Source organism: Hydractinia symbiolongicarpus, chromosome 7 (genome assembly GCF_029227915.1).
Source record: "Hydractinia symbiolongicarpus strain clone_291-10 chromosome 7, HSymV2.1, whole genome shotgun sequence".
Classification (NCBI taxonomy): domain Eukaryota; kingdom Metazoa; phylum Cnidaria; class Hydrozoa; order Anthoathecata; family Hydractiniidae; genus Hydractinia; species Hydractinia symbiolongicarpus.
The window spans coordinates 32,228,687-32,256,394 of NC_079881.1; the positions used below are offsets into that span (position 1 = coordinate 32,228,687).

Consider the following 27,708-nt stretch of genomic DNA (forward strand, 5'->3'; position numbering starts at 1 on the left):
TAACGATGCAGTAGGTGATCAAAGCCTCTTATTGCGAGTTAACAATCCCTTGAAGCAATTGCATGTGCTAAGCGAGGTTGAGGTATTTGTAAAAAAAATAAAGAAGTGAAAGAGGATGTTTGCTTGTTTTTGGAATTTCAAAGGGTACTGGCACATTTATTCTAAGTACGCTTTGTCTGCAATAAAATCAAAGAAAGATAAAACGCCTAAACTTTTGTCCTTGACTGCAAATCTTCATCAACTTGGAGATTATCTACTCGATCAATTTGAGGTTCTAACATCTGCTGATTTGCAAGATTGTGGAATGAAACTGCATGAATGGAGTAGTTGGTTTCAAAAGATTATTATAGTTAGAATTATCATATTTAATGCAAAGCGTGGCGGAGAATGACTGGAACAGGTGTGAGCAGTGGAAAAGACAGGAGGATATTGAAGTAATTCAAGATCCTGTAGAAAAGGTTTTGGCGAACACTTTAAAGTTATGTCAAGGGCAAGAGAAAGAGGCGTGTCCCAGTAATTTTTACAAGGAAATTGCAGAAAGTTAATCGCATTTTGTTGGAAACGAAGGACAACATGGGAGTCAATTCTAAAAGCCCTCACTTGTTTCCAAGACCAATTCGAGGGTCAATGTACCCAATTCGTGGATAGGATGCTGTACATAAAGTAGCATTAAAGGCTAACCTGAAAAAACATGAATTGATTACCTCAACTAAAATTAGAAAGTGTATGGGACATTACTCCAATTACTTGATAGGACAAAGTGAGAATTGAACTGGGTTAGCGATCATTTAGGCCACTCAGTGGACGTGCAAAGAATTAACAATTGAGCTAAGAAAAGTCGCAAAAGTACCCATGGCCGAAGATAGGGGCAAAATCAAATCAAGAAAATCTGTGTGGTTAGTTCTATGTTTCTTTCCAGAAGTAACCCGCGAAGATCAGAAGTATACAATGTAATTTTGGAAACTATTTAGCACCATCAAGCAAGTTGTCGTCATTAATTAAGGATAGTCAGGGAATGGTTGAGAACAAGAGGAGGAGTTTGACTCGCCGTAACGGAAGTGTTTTTTCTTTTCATACTTTTATTAGATGAGTTAATTAGTTTTAATAATCATATGCTCACATTTCACACTTTTAGGACAAAAAAGAAAATCAAGAAAGTACTATACATGATGGTGACGTCAATTTTTAAGGTATGTTTTTGATTACACAATTATTAAAGGCTATATAGTTTACTTGCATTGCTCTTAGCCATAACCAAAAAACGCTTTTTCAGTAATAACACATTCAGCCAACATGGAAAAGGTAAATGGAAGATAATCTTTTTTACCGCTACCCTAACCTATCCCAGTAAGATAAAAATCATATGGACGTCATTCTTACGGTAATGGATTATGGTGAGCGAAAACGTTTTCTTCGATTCCCTTTGCTGAATTATTAGTGTAAAGCATGGTAGAGCAAATATATTATAAAAAGTACAAAAATAAATTCTTGTTCATTAAACAAAGGATACTTACTGACTTTTTATATTTATCTGTTAGGCACCTGCATGTGAAATTTTTAGGCCCCATACCTCTGAGAGCCTTTGGCCATTCTTATGAATATTCTCATGAAATGAATGGTCTTACAAAATATCAAAATAAGGAAATTCATTAGAATTATTCTTAGAACTTTTGACACACACCCCAATTTTTTTCGTTAAGAGAAATCATTTTGCCCAAAAAATCCAAAAAAACATTGCATTTATCGGCATAGTTTGCCAGTCGTCGAACCGGTTTTGCAAACGATAAATGTAAAGTCGTCGTATTAAAGTTTATTAATGAAGACGTAATGGCTCAGTTGGCTAATAGGTCGTGGGTTCGAATCCCCAGAAGGTACTTTCTCTAAAAGAAAATTTGTGTAAAAAAGTCCAATTGCCTCATTTATCACATTTATAACCTCAAAGTCTAAAATCAATTCAAAGAGGACCCACGGGCAATGTTTCACTTTCAAAAACAATGCAACCTAGTGATTTCGGAAGAATATGCCTAAATACATGTTGGTATGAATATGTGAAGCAACCGTTGTAACTCAAGCGGACTGATACCGTTAGAAAGTCAATGAAATTTAGTTTTAGACACTCTCTCTATTCCCTCAGCGCGCGCTAACGGCTTGGATTGGTCCCACTGTAAGAATGACTTATTGATTTAAAAATTTTATTAAAGAGCTAACAGGGCGTCCAGTGTAAGTGCGGAGTTCAAGCATTCATGCCAAAGTAAGAAGAATGTTAATTCTTGGAGTGCAATTGTCTCTATTTCTCCAGCGCGCGCTAACAGCATGGATTGGTGTCAGTGTAAAAAATTACTTATCGAACTATCTCACAATAAAGAGCTAACAAAGCGTCCAGTGTAACTGCGGAGTTCCAGCAGTCATACCAAGATTAGAAGAGTGTTAATTCTTGGAGCCCATTTGCCTTATTTATCACATTTATAACGTCAAAATCCAAAATCAGTTCATAGAGGCTCCACGCTCAATCGTTTCACTTTTAAAAACAATGCAACCTAGTAATATCGGAAGATTATCCCTAAATACATGTTGGTAGGAATGTGTGACGCAACTGTTGTAACTCACACAAAAAGATACCGTTAAAAGTTCAATGAAATGTAGTTTTTCAAACTTTCTCTATTTCTTCAGCGCGAGCTAACGGCTTAGATTTGTCCCACTGTAAGAAATGACTTATTGATTTAAGTATTTAAACAAAGAGCTAACAGAGCGTCCAGTGTAATTTGGGAGTTTCAGCATTCATGCCAAAGTAAGAAGAATGATAATACTTGGAGTCCAGTTGTCTTATTGATCACATTTATCAGATAAAGTCCAATATCAGATCAATTAGGTTCCACAGTCAATAGTTTAACTTTTAAAAGCAATGCAGCCTAGTAATATCGGAAAATATCACTAAACACATGTTGGTACGAATATGTGACGCAGTTGTTGTAACTTGAGAATGTTTCTGACACAGAATACGAGAATTCTCGGAAAATGACGACGGAGCTCGTTAATATTCTTCTCAGACAAATTGAAAATGCGAACGAGATCAGCAAAACGAAAAGCCAAATAAAGTCTGAGAGAAATAAAAGCCATCAAAACATTCTGCAAGGACTATTGTCACAAATGGCTGAAAGTGCTAAGAGGCAGAACGAAGCAAATCAGGAAATAGGTGCGTCAAAATGGTTGACGACTCTGCCAATAAAAGAGAGTGGTTACTACCTCACAAAGGAGCAGTTTTTCGACGCATTGAGAATTCGATATAACTGGGAATTACCCAGGTTACCATTTGAATGTGCATGTGGCTCAAAGTTTGATCTTGCTCATGCGTTATCCTGCAAAAAGGGTGGGTTTGTCACACAACGTCATAACGAAGTTCGTGATATAACTGCTCAGCTTTTGAAAGAAGTGTGTAAAGACGTACGAATTGAACCGATGCTTGCTCCACTACAAAACGAAAGCTTTGACCAGAAAAGTGCGATCACATCCAATGAAGCTCGATTAGATGTTAGCGCACTTGGTTTCTGGATTCCTGGCCAACGGGTATTCTGCGATGTCAGGGTCTTTGACCTTAACGCCCAGAGGTATAGGAACACAGAAATCAAACGTTGCTATGAAAGAAATGAGCAAGAAAAGAAAAGGTTATACAACGAAAGGGTTTTGCAGGTTGAAAATGGTTCTTTTACACCTTTGGTGTTTTCTACACACGGTGGGTTAGGAAGAGAATGCAAGAGATTCTATCAACGTCTTGCTGAGTTGATAGCAGATAAACGTGGTATACCAACGTCTATCGCTACGACGTTTGTCAGAACGAAAATTTGCTTTTCGTTACTCCGATCGACATTGCTATGCCTGCGTGGATCAAGATCATTGCGGCAGGATGTTAACATATCTGATATCGACATGTCTTTGACCAACACACTATCGGAAGTAAGGGAATTCCGATAGCCGAAATAGTATTATATATTATATATTTTGAGCGGCGGTCTCTCGCTATAGAAATAGACCAAAACAAAATTATATAAAATAACGTATGTTTGAATTTTCAAGGTATCAAGCCGAATAAACGGATGATACTATGTAATTTTATAATTTCTAAATATAATATATAACCGATCAGCTCAAAAAAAAGAATTTCAAAATAAGCTGCCAATGGATAAAAATAGTATTATTGTGCTGGGAAAGAAGAAATGGATGTATCACTTTTATTGTTGTAACTCAAACGGACTGATACCGTTAGAAATTCAATGAAATGTAGTTTTTCAAACTTTTTCTCTTTCTTCAGCGCGCGCTAACGGCTTAGATATGTCCCACTATAAGAAATGACTTATTGATTTAAGTATTTAAACAAAGAGCTAACAGAGCGTCCAGTGTAATTGCGGAGTTCCAGCATTCATGCCAAAGTAAGAAGAATGTTAATACTTGGAGTCTAACTGTCTTATTGATCACATTTATCAGATCAAAGTCTAATATCAGATCAATTAGGTTCCACGGTCAATAGTTTAACTTTTAAAAGCGATGCAGCCTAGCAAAATCGGAAAAACGTCGCTAAACACATGTTGGTACGAATATGTGACGCAATTGTTGTAACTCAAACGGACTGATAGCGTTAGAAAGTCAATGAAAGGTAGTTTTTGAAACTGTCTCTATTTCTTCAGCGCGCGCTAACGGCTTGGATTGGTCTCAGTGTAAGAAATTACTTATCGAACTAATTATTTCAATAAATATGTAACAAAGCGTCCAGTGCAACTGCGGAGTTCCAGCAGTCATACCAAAGTTAGAAGAATGTTAATTCTTGGAGTCCATTTATTTCATTTATCACATTTGTAAGGTCAAAGTCCATAATCAGTTCAATTATGTCTCACTATCAATCATTTCACTTTTAAAAACAATGCAAGCTAGTAATATCGGAAAAATATCGCTAAACACATGTTGGTATGAATATGTGAAGCAACCGTTGTAACTCAAGCGGACTGATACCGTTAAAAAGTCAATGAAATGTGGTTTTAGAAACTGTCTCTATTCCCACAGCGCGCGCTAACGGCTTGGATTGGTCCCACTGTAAAAAGTGACTTTTTGATTTCATCATTTAAAAAAGAGCTAACAGAGCGTCCAGTGTAACTGCGGAGTTCTAGCATTTTTGCTAAAGTATGAAGAATGTTAATTCTTGGAGTCCAATTGTCTCATTTATCACATTTATGACGTCAAAGTCCAAAATCAGTTCAAAGAGGCTCCACGCTCAATCGTTTCACTTTTAAAAACAATGCAACCTAGTAATATCGGAAGATTATCCCTAAATACATGTTGGTAGGAATGTGTGACGCAACTGTTGTAACTCACACGAAAAGATACCGTTAAAAGTTCAATGAAATGTAGTTTTTCAAACTTTCTCTATTTCTTCAGCGCGAGATAACGTCTTAGATTTGTCCCACTGCCAGAAATGACTTATTGATTTAAGTATTTAAACAAAGAGCTAACAGAGCCTCCAGTGTAATTACGGAGTTCTAGCATTCATACCAAAGTAAGAAGAATGTTAATACTTGGAGTCCAACTGTCTCATTTTTCATATTTATAAGGTCAATGTCCAAAATCAATTTAATTAGGTCCAACGGTTAATCGTTTCAATTTTAAAAGCAATGCAACCTAGTAATATCGGAAATATATCCGTCAATCCTTGTTGGTACGAATACGTGACGAAACTGTTGTAACTCAAACGGACTGATACCGTTATAAAGTCAATGAAATTTCGTTTTTCAAACTGTCTTTATTTCTTCAGTATGCGCTAACGGCTTAGATTTGTCCTACTGTTAGAAATGACTTATTGATTTAAATATTTAAACAAAGAGCTAAGAGAGCGTCCAGTGTAATTTCGGAGTTCCAGCATTCATGCCAAAGTAAGAAAAATGTTAGTACTTGAAGTCCAATTGTCTTATGGATCACATTTATCAAATCAAAGTCCAATATCAGATCTATTAGGTTCCACGGTCAATAGTTTCACTTTTAAAAGCGATGCAGCCTAGCAATATCGGAAGAATATCGCTAAATATATGTTTGTACGAATATGTGACGCAATCATTGTAACTCAAACGGACTGATACCGTTAGAAAGTCAATGAAATGTCGTTTTTGAAACTGTCTCCATTTCTTCAGTGCGCGCTAACGGCCTAGATTTGTCCCACTATAAGAAATGACTTAATGATTTCATATTTAAACAAAGAGCTAAGAGAGCGTCCAGTGTAATTTCGGAGTTCCAGCATTCATACCAAAGTTAGAGGAATGTTAATTCTTGGAGTCCATTTGTATTATTTATCCCATTGATAAGGTCAAAGTTCAAAATCAGTTCAGTTAGGTACCACCGTCAATAGTTCCAACTTTAAAAGCGATGGAACCTACTAATATCGGAAAATTTCGCTAAATACATGTTGGTAGGATTGTGTGACGCAACCGTTGTAACTCACACGGAAAGATACCGTTAGAAGTTCAATGAAATGTAGTTTTAGAAACTCTCTCTATTTCTTCGGCCCGCGCTAACAACTTGGATTGGTCCTACCGTAACAAATGACATATTAATTTATATATTTAAATAAAGAGCCAACAGAGCGTCCAGTGTAAATGCGTAGTTCCAGCATTCATGCCAAAGTAAGAAGAATGTTAATTCTTGGAGTCCCATTGTCTCATTTATCACATTAATGTGGCCTTTAAAAGCGATGCAGCCTAGTAATATCGGAAAATATCGCTAAACACATGTTGGTACGAATATGTGACGCAATTGTTGTAACTCAAATGGACTCATACCGTTAGAAGTTCAATAAAATGTAGTTTTTCAAACTTTCTCTCTTTCTTCAGCGAACGGCTTAGATATGTCCCACTGTAAGAAATGACTTACTGATTTAAGTATTTAAAAAAAGAGCTAACAGAGCGTCCAGTGTAATTGCGGAGTTCCAGCATTCGTGCCAAAGTAAGAAGAATGTTAATACTTGGAGTACAACTGTCTTATTGATCACATTCATCAGATCAAAGTCTAATATCAGATCAATTAGGTTCCACGGTCAATAGTTTCACTTTTAAAAGCGATGCAGCCTAGCAAAATCGGAAAAACATCGCTAAACACATGTTGGTACGAATATGTGACGCAATTGTTGTAACTCAAACGGACTGATAGCATTAGAAAGCCAATGAAAGTTAGTTTTTGAAACTGTCTCAATTTCTTCAGCGCGCGCTAACGGCTTGGATTGGTCTCAGTGTAAGAAATTACTTATCGAACTAATTATTTCAATAATTATGTAACAAAGCGTCCAGTGCAACTGCGGAGTTCCAGCAGTCATACCAAAGTTAGAAGAATGTTAATTCTTGGACTCCATTTATCTCATTTATCACATTTATAAGGTCAAAGTCCATAATCAGTTCAATTAGGTCTCACTATCAATCATTTCACTTTTAAAAACAATGCAAGCTAGTAATATCGGACAAATATCGCTAAACACATGTTGGTATGAATATGTGAAGCAACCGTTGTAACTCAAGCGGACTGATACCGTTAAAAAGTCAATGAAATGTGGCTTTATAAACTGTCTCTATTCCCTCAGCGCGCGCTAACGGCTTGGTTTGGTCCCACTGTAAAAAGTGACTTTTTGATTTAATCATTTAAAAAAAGAGCTAACAGAGCGTCCAGTGTAACTGCGGAGTTCTAGCATTTTTGTCAAAGTATGAAGAATGTTAATTCTTGGAGTCCAATTGTCTCATTTATCTCATTTATCTGGTCAAAGTCCAAAATCAGTTCAATTAGGTAACACCGTCAATAGTTCCACCTTTAAAAGCGATGGAACCTACTAATATCGGAAAATTTCGCTAAATACATGTTGGTAGGATTGTGTGACGCAACTGTTGTAACTCACACGGAAAGATACCGGTAGAAGTTCAATAAAATGTAGTTTTTCAAACTTTCTCTATTTCTTCAGCGCGTGCTAACGGCTAGGATTCGTCCCACTGTAAGAAATGACTTATTGATTTAAGTATTTAAACAAAGAGCTAACAGAGCGTCCAGTGTAACTGCGGAGTTCCAGCATTCATAACAAAGTAGGAATAATGTTAATACTTGGAGTCCAACTGTCTCATTTTTCATATTTATAAGGTCAAAGTCCAAAATCAATTTAATTAGGTCCAACGGTTAATCGTTTCAATTTTAAAAGCAACCTAGTAATATCGGAAATATATCCGTCAATCCTTGTTGGTACGAATACGTGACGAAACTGTTGTAACTCAAACGGACAGATACCGTTACAAAGTCAATGAAATGTCGTTTTTCAAACTGTCTCTATTTCTTCAGTGCGCGCTAACGGCCTAGATTTGTCCCACTGTAAGAAATGACTTAATGATTTAAATATTTAAACAAAGAGCTAAGAGAGCGTCCAGTATAATTTCGGAGTTCCAGCAGTCATACCAAAATTAGAGGAATGTTAATTCTTGGAGTCCATTTGTATTATTTATCCCATTTATAAGGTCAAAGTTCAAATCAGTTCAATTAGGTACCACCGTCAATAGTTCCAACTTTAAAAGCGATGGAACCTACTAATATCGGAAAATTTCGCTAAATACATGTTGGTAGGATTGTGTGACGCAACCGTTGTAACTCACACGGAAAGATACCGTTAGAAGTTCAATGAAATGTAGTTTTAAAAACTCTCTCTATTTCTTCGGCTCGCGTTAACAGCTTGGATTGGTCCTACCGTAACAAATGACATATTGATTTAAATATTTAAATAAAGAGCCAACAGAGCGTCCAGTGTAAATGCTTAGTTCCAGCATACATGCCAAAGTAAGAAGAATGTTAATTCTTGGAGTCCCATTGTCTCATTTATCACATTAATGTGGCCTTTAAAAGCGATGCAGCCTAGTAATATTGGAAAATATCGCTAAACACATGTTGGTACGAATATGTGACGCAATTGTTGTAACTCAAACGGACTCATACCGTTAGAAGTTCAATAAAATGTAGTTTTTCTTTCTTCAGCGCGCGCTAAGGGCTTAGATATGTCCCACTGTAAGAAATGACTTATTGATTTAAGTATTTAAAAAAAGAGCTAACAGAGCGTCCAGTGTAATTGCGGAGTTCCAACATTCATGCCAAAGTAAGAAGAATGTTAATACTTGGAGTCCAACTGTCTTATTGATCACATTTATCAGATCGAAGTCTAATATCAGATCAATTAGGTTCCACGGTCAATAGTTTCACTTTTAAAAGCGATGCAGCTTAGCAAAATCGGAAAAACATCGCTAAACACATGTAGGTACGAATATGTGACGCAATTGTTGTAACTCAAAAGGACTGATAGCATTAGAAAGTCAATAAAAGTTAGTTTTTGAAACTGTCTCAATTTCTTCAGCGCGCGCTAACGGCTTGGATTGGTCTCAGTGTAAGAAATTACTTATCGAACTAATTATTTCAATAAATATGTAACAAAGCGTCCAGTGCAACTGCGGAGTTCCAGCAGTCATACCAAAGTTAGAAGAATGTTAATTCTTGGAGTCCATTTATGTCATTTATCACATTTATAAGGTCAAAGTCCATAATCAGTTCAACTAGGTCTCACTATCATTCATTTCACTTTTAAAAACAATGCAAGCTAGTAATATCGGAAAAATATCGCTAAACACATGTTGGTATGAATATGTGAAGCAACCGTTGTAACTCAAGCGGACTGATACCGTTAAAAAGTCAATGAAATGTGGCTTTAGAAACTGTCTCTATTCCCTCAGCGCGCGCTAACGGCTTGGATTGGTCCCACTGTAAAAAGTGACTTATTGATTTAATCATTTAAAAAAAGAGCTAACAGAGCGTCCAGTGTAACTGCGGAGTTCTAGCATTTTTGTCAAAGTATGAAGAATGTTAATTCTTGGAGTCCAATTGTCTCATTTATCACATTTATCTGGTCAAAGTCCAAAATCAGTTCAATTAGGTAACACCGTCAATAGTTCCACCTTTAAAAGCGATGGAACCTACTAATATCGGAAAATTTCGCTAAATACATGTTGATAGGATTGTGTGATGCAACCGTTGTAACTCACACGGAAAGATACCGGTAGAAGTTCAATAAAATGTAGTTTTTCAAACTTTCTCTATTTCTTCAGCGCGTGCTAACGGCTAGGATTCGTCCCACTGTAAGAAATGACTTATTGATTTAAGTATTTAAACAAAGAGCTAACAGAGCGTCCAGTGTAACTGCGGAGTTCCAGCATTCATGCCAAAGTAGGAAGAATTTTAATACTTGGAGTCCAACTGTCTCATTTTTCATATTTATAAGGTCAAAGTCCAAAATCAATTTAATTAGGTCCAACGGTTAATCGTTTCAATTTTAAAAGCAATGCAACCTAGTAATATCGGAAATATATCCGTCAATCCTTGTTGGTACGAATACGTGACGAAACTGTTGTAACTCAAACGGACTGATACCGTTATAAAGTCAATGAAATGTCGTTTTTGAAACTGTCTCCATTTCTTCAGTGCGCGCTAACTGCCTAGATTTGTCCCACTGTAAGAAATGACTTAATGATTTAAATATTTAAACAAAGAGCTAAGAGAGCGTCCAGTGTAATTTCGGAGTTCCAGCAGTCATACCAAAGTTAGGGGAATGTTAAATGTTGGAGTCCATTTGTATTATTTATCCCATTTATAAGGTCAAAGTTCAAAATCAGTTCAATTAGGTACCACCGTCAATAGTTCCAAATTTAAAAGCGATGGAACCTACTAATATCGGAAAATTTCGCTAAATACATGTTGGTAGGATTGTGTGACGCAACCGTTGTAACTCACACGGAAAGATACCGTTAAAAGTTCAATGAAATGTAGTTTTTCAAACTTTCTCTATTTTTTCAGCGCGCGCTAACGTCTTGGATTTGTCCCACTGTAAAAAACGACTTATTGATTTAAATATTTAAACAAAGAACTAACAGAGCGTCCAGTGTAATTGCGGAGTTCCAGCATTCATGCCAAAGTAAGAAGAATGTTAATTCTTGGAGTCCAATTGTCTCATTTATCTGGTCAAAGTCCAAAATCAGTTCAATTAGGTTCCACGGTCAATAGTTTCACTTTTAAAAGCGATGCAGCGTAGCAATATCGGAAGAATATCGCTAAATACATGTTTGTACGAATATGTGACGCAATCATTGTAACTCAAACGGATTGATACCGTTAGAAAGTTAATGATATGTAGTTTTTGAAACTGTCTCTATTACTTCAGCGCGCGCTAACGGCTTGGATTGATCCCAGTGTCAGAAATTACTTATCGAACTGAGTATTAACAGAAGGAGCTAAGAGAGCGTCCAGTGTAATTGCGGAGTTCCAGCATTCATGCCAAAGTAAGAAGAATGTTAGTACTTGGAGTCCAATTGTTTTTTTGATCACATTTATCAGATCAAAGTCCAATATCAGATCAATTAGATTCCGCGGTCAATAGTTTCACTTTTAAAAGCGATGCAGCCTAGCAATATCGGAAGAATATCGCTAAATACATGTGTGTACGAATATGTGACGCAATCATTGTAATTCAAACGGACTGATACCGTTAAAAAGTCAATGAAATGTAGTTTTTGAAACTGTCTCTACTGGATAAAGTGACTTATTGATCTAAATATTAAAATAAAGAGCTAACAGAGCGTCCAATGTAACTGCCGAGTTCCAGCAGTCATACCAAAGTGAGAAGAATGTTAGTTCTTGGAGTCCAACTGTCTCATTTATCACATTTATAAGGTCAAAGTCCAAGATCAATTCAATTAGGTCCAACGGTCAATCGTTTCACTTTTAAAAGCAATGCAACCTAGTAATATCGGAAAATATCGGTAAATACTTGTTGGTACGAGTACGTGACGAAACCGTTGTAACTCAAACGGACTGATAGCATTAGAAAGTCAATGAAAGTTAGTTTTTGAAACTGTCTCTATTTCTTCAGCGCGCGCTAACGGCTTGGATTGGTCTCAGTGTAAGAAATTACTTATCGAACTAAATATTTAAATAAAGAGCTAACAGAGCGTCCAGTGTAACTGCGGAGTTCCAGCATTCATGCCAAAGTAGGAAGAATTTTAATACTTGGAGTCCAACTGTCTCATTTTTCATATATATAAGGTCAAAGTCCAAAATCAATTTAATTAGGTCCAACGGTTAATCGTTTCAATTTTAAAAGCAACCTAGTAATATCGGAAATATATCCGTCAATCCTTGTTGGTACGAATACGTGACGAAACTGTTGTAACTCAAACGGACTGATACCGTTATAAAGTCAATGAAATGTCGTTTTTCAAACTGTCTCCATTTCTTCAGTGCGCGCTAACTGCCTAGATTTGTCCCACTGTAAGAAATGACTTAATGATTTAAATATTTAAACAAAGAGCTAAGAGAGCGTCCAGTGTAATTTCGGAGTTCCAGCAGTCATACCAAAGTTAGAGGAATGTTAAATCTTGGAGTCCATTTGTATTATTTATCCCATTTATAAGGTCAAAGTCCAAAATCAGTTTAGTTAGGTACCACCGTCAATAGTCCCACTTTAAAATTTTAGTTATCCAAAAATCAGTTCATTTAGGTCCCACGGTCAATCATTTCACTTTTAAAAACAATGCAACCTAGTAATATATTCTTCTAAACCTGTTCTCATCGCGCAAACGGCTTGGATTGGTCCCACTGTATGAAAAAACTTATTGATTTATCCATTTATATAAAGAGATAACAGAGCGTCCAGTGTAACTGCGGCGTTCAGGCATTCATGCCAGAATAAGGAGAATGTTAATTTTTGGAGTCCAATTGTGTCATTTAACAGATTTATCAGGTCAAAGTCCAAAATCAGTTCAATTAGGTCCAACAGTCAATCGTTTCACTTTTAAAAGCGATGCAGCCTACCAATGTCGGAAGAATATCGCTAAATACATGTTTGTACGAATATGTGACGCAATCATTGTTACTCAAACGGACTGATACCGTTAGAAAGTCAATGCAATGTAGTTTTAGAAATAGAAACTGTCTGTTTTAAAATTTAAGCAGACAAATTGTCGCAGCTTTTAGAAGCAAAATAGATATGCATTTTTTCGGCACACATACTTTCTGTATTATTTTTAGAGATACCTTGCTGGTTAGTTTTGTGTTGCATGTACAAGTATGACCTCTCCTTGTCATGACAGAATCCGGATATCCTTGTCCTGACTAGAGTTACAACATCTTTACAATCTTTTTGAAGCATGTTTTTATGACATATTTTAATTTTTTGATATTCTGCTCTTAAAATTCTCTTTTTTGTTGCACTTTACTTTTCCTTGGCGTCAAGTTTACAACCTTTGGTAAATATCTGTAAATTTTGTATCATATATTTCAGTAAATGTTTTGTTCAAATTATCTACAGCTAATAGTGCAGACATTTTTTTATGAATAATTACTTTTGTTTTTTACATGGTATTGAGAATGACAAGCTGCAAGAACTTCCTTTACGTTTCAAAGGAACAGGTGTAGAAGATGTGATAGTTGAAATCGATAAATCAGGAGATGTATGATTTTTTTATTAAGGAAATGTTTAAGTTTGATATAACACTTTTATTTACTAAGGAAGTACTAGTATCTATCACACTACTATCTGATGAAGATTTTTCATAGTCTTTGTTTGTAGGAGTACATTGAATTTTTTTTGTTATATTAACTAATACATCTTTTTGTCGTCTGTGACCTGTATCATTGGGAAATTTAACATCTTTGTCGAAATATAACTCATTGCATTTTATGCACTTATTCAATGTGTGTTGAATTCTTTCACTGTCAGGTAGCTCTAACCATCTGGTGGCACTGAAAAAAGACATTTATTCAGCTTTATCTTTTGCTGACCTTTTACATTTGCGTAGGAAGACGTTTAGTTCCTTTTTTTTTTTTTTTTTTTTTGAAGTACCATTGATCAAGTTTTACATCGACGAATTGGTCCACAATTTCTTTGCATCGTTCATTTTTTTGGAAAAGTGGCGTTTTTTAAAGCTGTTTAAAATCGCAGAGCGCATAAATTCGCACGAAAACAAGCTTGCCATATTAAAAGTTGCAGTTCCGCCTAAATCTGCCATTATGCTTTTTCCGCTTGTTATCAAGCGACGCGCATTGTTTCTCCGACATTAAAAAAATCCGACATACACGTCGCACCAAAAACATCCGATCTTGCGGCGAAATACGCATCAGTATGCTTATCACGATATAATGAAGTACTTTTGCTTTCCGCGCTATAAGGAGTTATCGAAGCATATTGAAGATTTTACTGAGATTGTTTTTTGCAACACCTTCTTCTTATGGAGCAATATTATTTCACTTCGACTTAACACAGGCAACAATATGTGATTGGCCCTTCGCAGTGCGGACAGTACAAGTTACCTGAAAAACTGCGTTTTTAATATAAACATTCACCCGCACAATGAGCACCAAGCAAAATGACGACGAATTTTTGTGATAGACTTAACTTTGTACGAAAGGGAAACTTTTGTTAAAAAAAATTATGTGTATATGTTCGAATGTTTTATTTTCTCTTTGCACATGTTTTAAAAAATTGATCCACTAAAATTCAAATTTAACGTTTTCTTTCTTAATCAAAACCTGGTTTTTACAACCTTGTTACAAGAAAATAATCTCGGTTTCTACAAACCCATATAAAATAACTATCAGTTAATAAATATAATATAAACTGAGTAGTTTCTTGTTCGCAATAGGAAATAGATATTAATACAAAATGTAGACTTTGTACACTTTATTTAAACATGCCGTATTATATTATAAACTGTTTTATCTATCTCTTTCAAGAAATGTTACGCTTGGTCAACGTATAGACCTTGCAAGCTCGGTCTAGTCAAAACAGTTTATATTTTATAAGAATTCAATGCATTGGTTAATGGGCTGCAAATAACAGTATGACCTACAAACGGACGGTAAAACGCAAGATGGTATATAATTACATATTGCAAGCGGGCAGAAAATTATATTTTGGCCCAGCAACTTTTTTTTATACCCGCGAAATGAGTGTTATCTGGTAGATATTGCCTGTTAGTAATAATCACTTACTAGTCGTTAGCCCGTGGAAAAATCCATAAGAACAAACAAACCTTAACTTTGCCGGTAAACATTGATATGCTTTGCTTAAAATAACTTTTTCAAAATTAATTTTAAAGAAATGAGTAAAAAAGATATAAAAAAGAGACAACCTTCTTCGCCTCGGCTTACTCGTTTCAGTTGGTAAACAACTTGTTTCCGTGACATACGGCACGCTAAACCGTTGGTAAACGGGTACTCTTATAAACAGTTACAGCCTCATGCAGCTTTAACCTGAATAGAAAATAAACACCTATTTTGCGGGGTTTTTTAACTTCGTAAATTTTAGCGTTACGCCATCCTTTGGAAAGACAATGCTTAAAAAATAAGAAACCCGTGATTTTTGCGCCATGGGACCACTTCGTCACTCACGCAACGGATATAATATATAACATATTAACAAGTTCGCAAAAAAATATAACACAGCGGTTTTGAATATGGACGCGGCACACTACCTGCTTAAAATTTTCCAGTAACTTTTGTTGTTGCTTATGTTATTCCTAAATTATAAAACTTTCAGTCGCATTAGATTAACAGTCCTAATGTTCTTGATTAAAATAGTGAACTTAGTATTAAATCCCAGGTAGTGCAAGTTGTCTCTTCCTCATCCTCGTCCCCAGGGTTTGTTGCCTATGCCAAAGTCACTAGCGCTTACTTCACGGCTAAACAAGTCTTTGGTACAGGCTGATTTTCATAACCAGTATATTAGTTACTATAAATAACTAATGAGTTGTTACAGATTCTGCGGCTAAGAAACGCAAATTCATCGAGTCCTCGTTCTTAAATTGCACATGGCAAGGGCGATTGATCTTGTTCTTTTATATTTTTTAATGCTTGTTATTATTTGTTCACCCTGAAACTATATTTCATAGTGATTAAATCTTTTAAGAAGCATTATTCATCAACAATCTTAGACTGTTGCATCTAGTTAGTTATATATTCAATAAGGAAATACAACCAAATCCAACTTAGATAGCTGGTTAGCTAAGTATAAAAAATAGGTTTTGAATAACTTGTAAATGTTGGCTGATTAATTTTTTATAAGCAACTCAGTTAATAATAATATTAGGTTTAAAATTGGGTCAAAATTGGCATATTTCTTTGCAATCTTCAGTCCGTATATCTACGCTATGCAGGAGCCCTTCAGCTAGAAACTTTCCTAGTTGAACTATGGTGAAAGTTTTCCTAGACACAATATATACTATGTTTAATCAGCAATGTAATGTGCTTTAACATGATAACTTCACAACTGATTATATGATCCGAAGGGTCAAGGTCAAGCAATCAGATAAGAAACTTGTGATCAATGAAGGCATTGTCAAATTAATGCCTAACCCATGAGAGAGATTTATCTGATATCACTTATGTGTAATATATTGTATAGCAAGAGAGCCATTCAATAACTATGTAACACCCAAATTAACCGTTTTTACCACCCACCACGTCTTGTAGTCAATTATAACAAATGTAATCCTTCCCCTCCCCTCCCCTTGTTGCATAATATTTCGAATTTTAGGACCTTGTCTATTCATTATTAAAGTATCATATTCCATTTCAAAGTACCAAAAACCTTTCATATAACAGATAATCAAGCTCTAATAAAAGAAAGATATCACAGCGCCATATATTTAGCACATAAGTTGACATTTTTGGTACTTTTGTGTAAGTCCAGACGTAAGAAACGAATTCAAGATATAAATCATACACTGACATAGTTAGAAATACATGTCTTTTTTAATCCAGCTAAATTGCCAGTCATGGTTTTTTATAAAGCTTTAAAAAAGACCTTTAATTTCATTCAAAATGTCAACAATGGAAATTTTCCAAATTAACATCTTTCATAAGAATATTTACTGCTTGGTTCACCGTTTGTTTTAGTTAATTTTTTTGAACATTTTTTGTAGCCAGGAATCCTCTTACATCTCAATGTTCTAGTAACAAGATTCGCCATCTTTATAAGTAAATCATGACATATATTATAACGCACGAATAAATTATTTATGCCGGATGTCAGTCAATCGCATTACAGAGTACACCAGCCTGTACCAGGGTTTTTAATGCCGCAGGCCTTGGTGTCAAAAAGGCAAAAGCCATTGGGAACGAGGTTGTCCCTTCCTTTTTCACTGGCATTGCACAGTGTTAACATAGTTGATTACTAAACAGATTTTCACCAGAGCGTTTTCACATGCTAAAATTTTTTGAGACTTTTGTATTAAGGTTTTTGCCGTTAACTATTATAAAAGGTGCGCAACAAAGATTAATCTATTTTATACAAATATTTTTTTATTTAGTGTAAATTGGGTCTTACTGTGTCAAAAGGTCAAAAAAATAAGAAAAGGCATTATACTGCGACGAAACTACTTAATTAGGTTTGTCAATTAGTCTGAAAGATTGACCTTTATACTAAAATAAACAATAAAATAATTTTTAATTTTGTTACCCCGAGCAAAGTAAATTAGATATAAAACCAATTTATTTACTTGCGCAACTACATATTATAAATAATATGTAGTTTCGTTTGCAGCAGTTGTTTTCATAATAGTACGTTGTATTTATACCTCTAACTAATTAAGAAGACAGTTAATCCATTGAAATCAATAAATCTACTTTCATACCAATCGAGCTGTAAGAGGAAAACTGATGTGTTTTAAGTTAGAAACTTTGATAAGGTAAATCCGTTTATTATTGCATATTCTTTACTCCTGTAAGTTTCCCGTATAAACCAACTATATTACCTTCCTTGCGTTAACATAAATATTTGATTTGTTTTTAGTTTAATTGACAATGACAAATCAACAACCTACAATTGTTAACGCCGCTGTTCGAACGAAACGTCTGCGAATTATTTCCATACTTGGTAAGTATACCAGGTTGAACATCAAATATTGATGTTCTAGAAACAAAACAATTCTGTCTTAGTAATTAATTTTTGACTTCCGTCGCGCCTATGTGAGGCAGAATGTTTAAAATCGCCTGATAGAAGTCAAAAAGTTTAAACTCCAGGAATATATATTTTCTCAAAATTCCATAAAGATGCTTCATTTTAATCTGTGCCAGCTTAATGACCAATCTGAAAACGGGCTGTACATAATCTGTTTCTCATGGATCATGATGTATTCTTTGTGTGGCCAGATCATTCCGTGGCCAAATAACAGCCATGGCCAAAAGTGATTATATTTTGTGATGGTCATCCAACCACTCACCTTTGGGGAAAATAAAGGACTAAAAAAAACTTCCATCCAACACGTTGCGTGGCTACCTCTATCAGTTAAAAGCAAATCCATCACAGATTTTTTTTTTATTTTTTGAAAAAAACTTGTCGAAACTTGACAAAAGTCAATTGTTGCTGGCACCTAAAGGTCAGACTGAACTGATAATTAACCTGAAAGAGTTAGCCGATGCAGGATAATTATACGGTATGTACAGTATAATTAGCTCTTAAAAGCTTTTTTCATGTTTTTCACAACTCACTACGTCTTTTCCATGTGTCTCTGGAATTTGAAATAGTGTGTTGTATAATAATAGGACATGCGGCTAATAAGTCCCTCATACAACTAATTAGCCGCTCAGACGGCTAATGTTGGCGAAACTAGTTTCTTTTTTGCTCAATCGTTTCTTGTTCTTCTTTTGGTTTCCATCGAAGTAGTACATTATGTGGTGCTACATAGATGGCCATGGGGATATCGGTAACGAGGAAAATTGTAGAAATTTCAGTAAAAAAACTCTACCATATACTGTACGTACGGTATAATTATACTATTCTGTATCTGCTAACTATCATGTTGCAGGCTTCTAATCAGTTCCCCTTGAGTGCCTAAATTTCTTGAAAAACATTTTTAAAATCACCCAAAGTATTTACAAAACAAAGAAGATTGTTAGAAAATTTCTGATTTCTTTAGAAATTTAAAATTAGAGTCGCTAACTCCCAAAGGTGAATTATATCAAGCTGGTCTTAGGTATATGTTATTGAAATCTTATCCCTTTACCACTTGCATAAAATGGACTATTAGTCCCATATTTTGTAGTGAATATAATTAGCTCCTGTAATAAATTGGAAAATTTAGGTTAAATTTCAATTGGGAAATAGCCGTTTAAGGGCTGCTGAGAACGCTGGATTGGTTAGGCATGAAATCACAATTTCAAAACGTTTATTGCCTCCTTTCAAGATGTCTCGTGAAAAATGACCATCAATTTATCAATCCGAAAGAATTAATTGTGTGCTTATCTATTTTTGTTTCAACTTATAAATTCTATTTCTCACATTTAAGATTTCAAAACTTAGATATGTTCAAATTTTTTGATTTGTCAAACAAATATTCACCAACTAATTAGGCTCTCCAAAAAAAACTTAAATTTGAAAATCGAAAAAAAAGGATAATAAACAATTAAATTTGTCGACTTCAATAAATCAATTTTGACCAAATGATTCGTGTATTGTCCACAGGTTTCGAAATTGACAAATTGAAATTTTGTTATAATGGATCATGTATCACCTGCATAATACGTAACTTGTTTAACAAAGATATCAAAAGCCAGCTTGTTAAAAGTTAAACATGCATCACGATATCTTGATTTCAAACCAAACAGACAATAATTAAGCAACCTCTTAATTAAGTTCATTTTAAATTTAAAATAGACCGGCCTGTAATTAAACGGTTTTATTTTCCTTCATAATTTTCTTTGTTTTTATCACAAGAAAGACCCGCGATTTTTAAATGTTTACGATTAGCTATTTTTTACAACATAACTAATTGTCGAATTATTTAAAACAATATGTTTTACTTTGATTGGCTTAATAAATAATTACATAAAATAATTTGAGATTTGATACAAGTTGTGTTTTTTGATTAATCCGAAGTTGAGTTTTTGAGAATAAGGCATTTCATCATGAGTAATTTCTTAACATGCTTTCTCGGGCTATTTTGTGTACAATAATCTTTCATAACATTTGTAATGTTAAAAAATTGCTCTCACTACGTTTTGTCAACATTACAAATGTTGCCAGGGCTTAATAATTCCAAATAGCCCTCGAAATCATGTTATTAATATCCTATTTAAAATTTAGAATAGTCGATTATTTGTTTACACTATAATTCTTATTTTGTTAAGGTCTACTTTAAATTTCAGAACCTTCAGGGCTAATAACGGAAATCTTCAAGTTGCAGGGCTTTTTGTTTATATTCTAATGCTTTGATATTTTTGCAATAGGAATCGTTCTTATTACCACTGGTGTTCTCACGCTTGGTTTTAGCGTCAGTGTGTATGGAGCACTACGTACAAAAGATGCTCCATTAAATCAACATCACACTTCAGTTCTTGCATCGTTGTGGATTATTGCTACTGGAATATTGGCTGTGTGTATTCATTGTAGAACACACAGTAAAGGCTTAGTCGGGACGCTCAATGCTTTTGTAATTACAGCTATCGTGTTTACTTTTGTGGCTGTTGCAACATCAGTAGCTGGAGTTGTGTGAGTAATAAGTATTACACATAAGGTGGCGATACCTTTTTTTATTTTATATTATTTTTTATTCTTTGTGTTTTCAGAACCTATGCTGAGTGCAAAAAAATATCAAATTGGAGTGGCAGGCTTGGTTTTTACGAGTACTACGAAGACAAGATTTGCAGGAAGAATCATGATTATGGAGAAATTGTATATGCAATGCTTCTAGCACTACACCTGTTGCAGATGGCAAATTCAATTGCAGCCACAGTGTATGGTTTTAAAATTTATAACTGCTGTAGCCAAAATGCAGGTTAGTTTACTAGTTTACTAACATCTTTATGTCTGAAGAAAAAATGCAAAGGAAACTTATTAAGACAATGAATTCGGCATCACGGTATATGTCATTCGCTCTATTCGCAGGGTCTTACAGGTCCTCAATTGAATTGTGAATCTAATTATTTAGTTTAATTAAACGTAAATTTTATAAACTTAATAATGGCTACACAAACCAAACTTTATCATTAAGGTAACTGCCCCTCTTTCCCTTTTTTATTGTTCAAGTTGAACTCTCTTGACTTGAACATGAAAATGGGTAGGGAAGGCTGCTAAACATGTGGCAGACAGAAAAATTATGTTATGGGAGTTATGGGATTTTTTTTGTATCAGATGCAATTGGAAACAAATGCAAAGTTACTTGGAGTAAACATAAGAATTTATCAAGGTGTTAGGTCTCACGACTGCATGTGATTGCTCAACTTGAAGCTCACAATAAAAGCATGAACGAAATTATTTCATGTTGTTTTTTGTTTTAGGACAAGAATCAAATACTCAAATGTTTCAAGCAGCATCACGAGATACAGTTTTCCAAAACACAATGGCTCCACAACCGCAGCAAAACCAAAAGCTGGTTACAAGCTCGTCTGGTGAGCAATTTATCTTGACACCTGTCACATCAATGTCGCAACGCCCTCCAATTGGTCCGCCAGTTCCAGGAAGCACCGAAAACGGGTACGCTGCCATGCAATATTCCTACAATAATTTTTGATTGAATAATGCACCGAAATAAAGATACTTGCATGTCTATTGTAAAGACATGTAAATTTAACATATGAATTAAAAAATCTCTAGAGAGAAACACTAGCACGTAATGACAAAACATAATAATCACTGACACTACACACTGTAAATTTATAAATAAAATACATTCTTTCACAAATGGAAAATTTATAATGGACTTGTAAACTAAGTATTCTACAACAATCAGGATGGTTTGGTAATAACAAATTAAAAATACTATCACAACAAACTGACAGATTACGGCGTCGAAACACCAGGTTTAGCTACAAGTAACTGTTTGATCCTTGGACAAACGCCTAGTGGAGCGCTTAATAAGTGCCGCAAAATGTGTCACACGCAGGTGGAGCGCTGTAAGTACAGATATGCAGTATGTCGTTAATCGAATGAAGCGCACAGTGCAACCCGTTGTTACGCTGTCACAACAAACACAATCGGTCAATATTATTTTACTTTATGGAAAAAGTTTCCGCAAAAGTTAAAAAATTAATGCAATCACCTGGGTAAGCGCTTAGTACATGTAAATCGTTTCGCATAAACGCAAAGTGATAATACCTATTTCTAAAAGTAACTTTATCCCGTTGTTAACACTGGGCCTGTGTCACACATCAGTACAAAAAACTATATCCTAACTTCAGCTTAAATAAGAACACAGGAAACAGCCTGCTGATAAACTGCGCAGCTAATACAATCACTCAACAATTTTTATTTGAAAACGTTTCCATAAAAATTACAACCATAATACACACCCTCCAGAGTTATGCTCACTTTCCACTACCTTACTTGTATTAAAATTCGCGCTGTACTAGAATTCGCGCAGACCCAAGGTGCGCGAAATTAAGACTGAGCGAAAAATAATCCGCGCGAATAGCTTTCCTATCACAAACTTGGAAGTCGCTTAAGAAACCCTAAATTGATATGTAATTTAGTAACATATTTTGTAAGTAAAAATTTGAGATAGTTTTCAGCTGGTATAGTGACTTCTTTTCTGTTTTAAATAAAATTAAAATTACAATGAAACCTCTTCTTCTTCGTCTTCGTCTTCCTCCTCGACCTTTATCTCCAGCGGGATTTTCTCTGGCTCAAGGTAATTTTCGAGCATGAACCCTTCATTTTTCGGAAGACTTCGTTACTTGAATCTCCTTTTCCAACACATAATTTAATTGGTATTTCCAAGCCCCCTTGAGGTAAAGGACTTCTGCGGAACTTTGTCATTCGTACTGTTGCATTGATCACACCGTTGTATTCAAGGTAGAATTTGCAAAAGCGGGAAATTTCTCGTAGAAGATGCCCTACAATTGAAAGTTTCTCGATCTTTCCTTTGATTTGACAGTATAGTCCTATGGAATATGGGTCAAAAAGGTTAGCTTTATCCCGTTTCACGGTAAGCCTTTGTCCTAACTTTGGTAACCAAATCTTTCGGTACTCGTGAAATCCTCTGCAAGCACAGTCAATAACAAGATCATGATCATCTGAAGTCAAATGTAAGTCTTCGAGTTCCTGTGCTCCTTCAACTTTGGTCTTGAGCCTCGCTTTTATTGTAATCTTTTCCATCTTCAAGATGGTGATCCTGATAAAAAGAGGCATGTTCTTCTTTCTCGCATTTCATGCACAGTGCGACTTTGCATTTTGTCCACCCAGGGTAACTTTCAGATGTTGGCACAGAACAATTTAAACTTCTGTTACAGGCAAAGTCACCACACTTTAAGCAGAGATATTTTGTCATAGCTTGACAACCGACGCAGTTTCCCTCAGCCATTTTTAAAATCACTTGTCAAAATGCAACGTGATTGTTTTCATCCGAGGATGCAATTGCATTGCAAAATCGAACGAAAATTTCTTTTCGAACGTAAGATGTCATTGCATTGATGTGTTTGTGTTATGGTTTTGTCTTTCTAAAACAGATCTCCGTTGAAAACGTAATCATGGCACTTTTTAAGTATTTTAAAAAAATTGAAGATACTGTCTCAGAGAGTGCACAAGCTAGTGGTCTAGGAGATTCTGAACAAAATGAGGTTCAAAAACAGTTGCAGATGATCAGCGAGCCCCAACCAAAAAAGAAAAGGCAAAAATATGGCGATTATGACAAGCTGCAGCGTGCAGAGATTGGGAAATGGGCTATAGTTTATGGCATACGACCTGCTGCAAGAAAGATTGGAGTCCCTGAATCTACGGTTCGAGGTATCGTCAAAAGCTACAAAGAAGCCAAAACAGATCAAGGGGAATTGAGAGAACTGCCAAGAAAGCATCGTGGTGCTAAAAGAGCTTGGTTTTCGTTCATCAAAGAAATGGCTATTGATTGCAGATGTATTCAAAGCACAATGGACTGACAAGGTCAAAGATCTAGTCAAAAAACATCATGGAAAGATGGTTCCAGTTCCTCATAATATGACAAATTACTTCCAACCACTTGACCTTACTGTCACTCGATCATGTAAATCATTTTTACGTGACCAAGCACAGACGTGGTATGCTGAACAAGTGCAAGCCCAGATCGCTAATGGAATTGCACCAGAAAATGTTTTTGTCGACTTGAAAATCAGCATTCTCAAGCCTCTACATGCTAAATGGGTCACCAAATACTATGATCATATTCGTACAAGAAAAGAAATCATAATAAACGGTTGGCGCAGATCGGGAATCATCGATGCACTTAGAGAGCAAGTTCACAAAGAGGACCCTTTCGAATAATTTTTGTATTATTTTTTATGCTGTTGGAAATAACTGTTTGAAGAAAAAGAAAAGATCTACCAAACTGTACTGTAATTAATAGCTTTTAAAATCTCCTTTGATTTGCAACGTTTGCTTTAGTTTGACGAATAAATTTCAATTGAAAGACATTTCGACCATCGTTTTAGAACAATATGCAGAGTTTTTAACGAGAGTAGACATTTTGGGGTGCGCGAATTTAAAACTGAGCGAAAATCTTTACTTTAGGATGCGCGAATTTAAGTCGCGCGAATTTAAAACTGAGTGAAAAATAGTACGACTCCAATCTAAATACAAGTTACATTAAAAATGGTGATGCCTTGATTGTTATAAATGTACTACAAGGTTCTGCCGAAATTTGGAGGTTGACTCATTGTGTAATTTCCTGTTTGTCAAAACACAAAAGACATTGCCACAGAAAATACACTCACCTGAAGAATGAGATGAGAAAAAGCGAAAGTTTTGAAATAAGTCCCTGTTTGTAAATAGGCTGCCCACGTAAAAGTGATGTGCAGTAGTTTATATTTAGTTCTGTTCTAATGAATTCTGGTTAGTTGAAACTCAATAACGACAAAATAAACGTGTTTAAATTAGCAAAAAATAACTATTAGTATTTGTTCTTTCTGTTTCGTATTGAAAGTCTCAGTTAGAAACACAAGGACAAAAGGAAGCCTATATTTTAGCTTTAATAGCGTACAACAGGAAGTATAGGGACTTCATGATCAGATTGCTGTAAAAAAAAGGGAAAGACTAAAAAACCGTATACAAGGATAAAGAGTTAAATAAACACCCTATTCGGTAAACTGTATATGATAGATATCCCGCTCCGCTGTAAAACGGAGAACGATAAACGGCGCACTCCGTTGTTGCGCTGTTGCTCCAGCGATAGCGGAGAGCGATGGTTATTGAAGGTTTTGCTATTTGCCTATGAAATAAAAGATGCGAGAAAAAGAATTCAACGTTGATATTTTTACTATTTTTAATCATCAAAATGGGGCCTTCAAAAATTTATCTTGGGCCCCATTAACAAGATTTTGTCCGTTAAGGTCTTCACCTCTTAACGGATCCTCCCCAAAAAAACTGAAATGATTCGCTGGTTTACAACAGCATGCTCTTCCTACTAGCTTGTGATGTTGAGACTGTGCTGCCATCTTGATGCTTTCTAAAATATTTCGGGGTTGATTATAATGCTCTGGCATTTTCAGTCAAGTTATAGAACAATAAAAAATGGTTCTTAATGGAAAATATCCTGTTATCAGAGCCCAAAATATTTGTAGAAGGCACCTTTGCTAAAGCGCAGGTATCAATAGGTAGTAGCTATAGCTAGCTAGCTATAGCTATGCTGATAGTTGTGGAAGTGATTTTTGAAGCAGTCTGTTTTGCAGGGTACTAATCAAATTTAAAACATATATAGCTACCTTCTGCTCCCAAATAAGTTAATCTCAAAACGTTCATAACATATTACTACTGAACAAAAAATCATTTGTTTCGCAAATCAAATTGTAAAAACTAGAAATTTAACCTTAAAGATTGTGTGTTTCCAAACTTCGTTCAATTCTCCACCATATCGAAATGGTTTTATACTTGTTCAAACTTATTTATGATATATATATATTTATATATATATATACTCCAATTGTGACCAATTTTTACGATGTTACTACGTTCCTTAGGGGTGCGCTACATATATGAAAAATCGGAGCTATAGTGGTTTTAAACACGCTATATATGTCCCCGTATATGCTTTTAGTGACTCTATTTCAGATTTAGCATTTAGTCCAACGACAAAACCTGAAATTTTACTGGCGTTGACAAAAAACCTATTAAAATTTCATCATTTTCCGACGAGGAACAAAGTGAGGTCAAAATTACTTTGATGTTTGCCGCTTTTCACTCTAGCTCTTTTTCAAGATAGTGGTCGAATTTGCATTCAAGTTTTATTTTTTATATGCTCTCTTATAAATGCAAATGGGAAAAAGGGATATATTTTCTTAAACTATGTTATAAGTAAAGTCCATGAACTATATCAGGACAAGGTAGAGAAACTATCACAAAAACAAATTCACCATTGATAGTCATGAAATGATGGTTTTTTTAAAATTTCAGAATAAATTGTATAAGTCTAACAGCTAATTTAGAAGTTGCTAATTATAACCTGAGGAAATTAAATGTAGTCTCAAAGAATTACTTAATTTCTAATTTTACTAGGCAGAGTGGTTGCTGTACTTGGACATTAAAGTGCTATATTTAGACTCTGTTGGCTGCTTTTTCTCCTTATTCTTTTAAATAATTGGCTTGAACGTTTGTTGAACTCAGTGGATAACTATTTCGTAGTTTAAAAGACAGTAAGGCAGTATTTCCTCATGTTAGGTTATCCTGTAGGTTAGGTTTTCAATTCATTTCACCATTTTTTGCCTAACATTTGCAATGAATCAACCTACATCAACTTTTATAGGTACATAATTCTTTTTTATGATATGTCAAGTAATCCACCGAATATTTATTTTGTGTAGATGTTTGGAATCATATCAGGTGCACAGTTGCTCCAGTTTTAAGTGGAAAATCTCAAAGGAAAAGAAAGGTTCTGAAAAAAGTAAATGAGGGTATTCAGGTGGGTTTTTATAAAGATTGCTGTTTTTAGCAAACCTTTTTTAAAAGTATTTATTCGCACAACTGGCTGCTGTGTAACTATATTGCATTTTTTTCTACAGAAAAAAGTGGAGAAAATGTTTGAAACTGATGTAGATGGAAGTGAGACGATCAAACATATTGAGAGTGACCTATACGAACGATTTTAGGTGTGTAAGCAGATCTTCAGATATGTTATAATTTGATTTAAGAATTTTATTAGACATAGAACCTCAGGTTTTACAAGTAGCATGTGTTTAAATATAGCTGTGTTTTAGGTGCGGTTGGAGTTGATAAAGTACATGAGGACAAGGGGGAAGTAAATCTGTTGTCAGTGGCTGCTATCCCTTACCGGAAAGAAATAAAGTAATGTTTTTTCTGTGATATAGTATTTATTTTTTTACATTTTCTTAACTTACAGTTTAAAGTACATTCTTCTTAGCTTGATGGACAAGATGAATGTGATGTCGATAGCCAAGAAACAAAAAGCTCTGAAACTGATGAAGTAAATGAATTATTGCCTTAGGTTATTTTTGAGTGTCTTGCCATTTACCTTAAATGTGCCTCGAGATTTCCGTTGTGTGTATATCCTTACAAACCTTAAAATATGGCAAAAAATATAAATAAAGACCTTGAAAAAAGATTTATTTTAATAAAATTTTATAAAAATTGACACACACAAATTAAATTGTTCTGTCTATCATAAGGTATAGGTCTTGTGTTACTTTTAGCTTTCCAAT

General features: G+C 35.0%; 1 protein-coding gene across 1 annotated transcript; it reads left to right on the forward strand.

The window, feature by feature from the left end:
* Window positions 1-17,677: 17,677 nt before the first annotated feature.
* Window positions 17,678-21,780, forward strand: LOC130648992 (uncharacterized). Its single transcript, XM_057455164.1, has 5 exons — window positions 17,678-17,780; window positions 17,885-17,968; window positions 20,320-20,581; window positions 20,659-20,867; window positions 21,370-21,780. The coding sequence occupies exons 2-5, from the start codon at window positions 17,896-17,898 to the stop codon at window positions 21,600-21,602; spliced, it is 777 nt and encodes a 258-aa protein (XP_057311147.1). The 5' UTR covers window positions 17,678-17,780; window positions 17,885-17,895; the 3' UTR covers window positions 21,603-21,780.
* The last annotated feature ends 5,928 nt before the right edge of the window (window positions 21,781-27,708 follow it).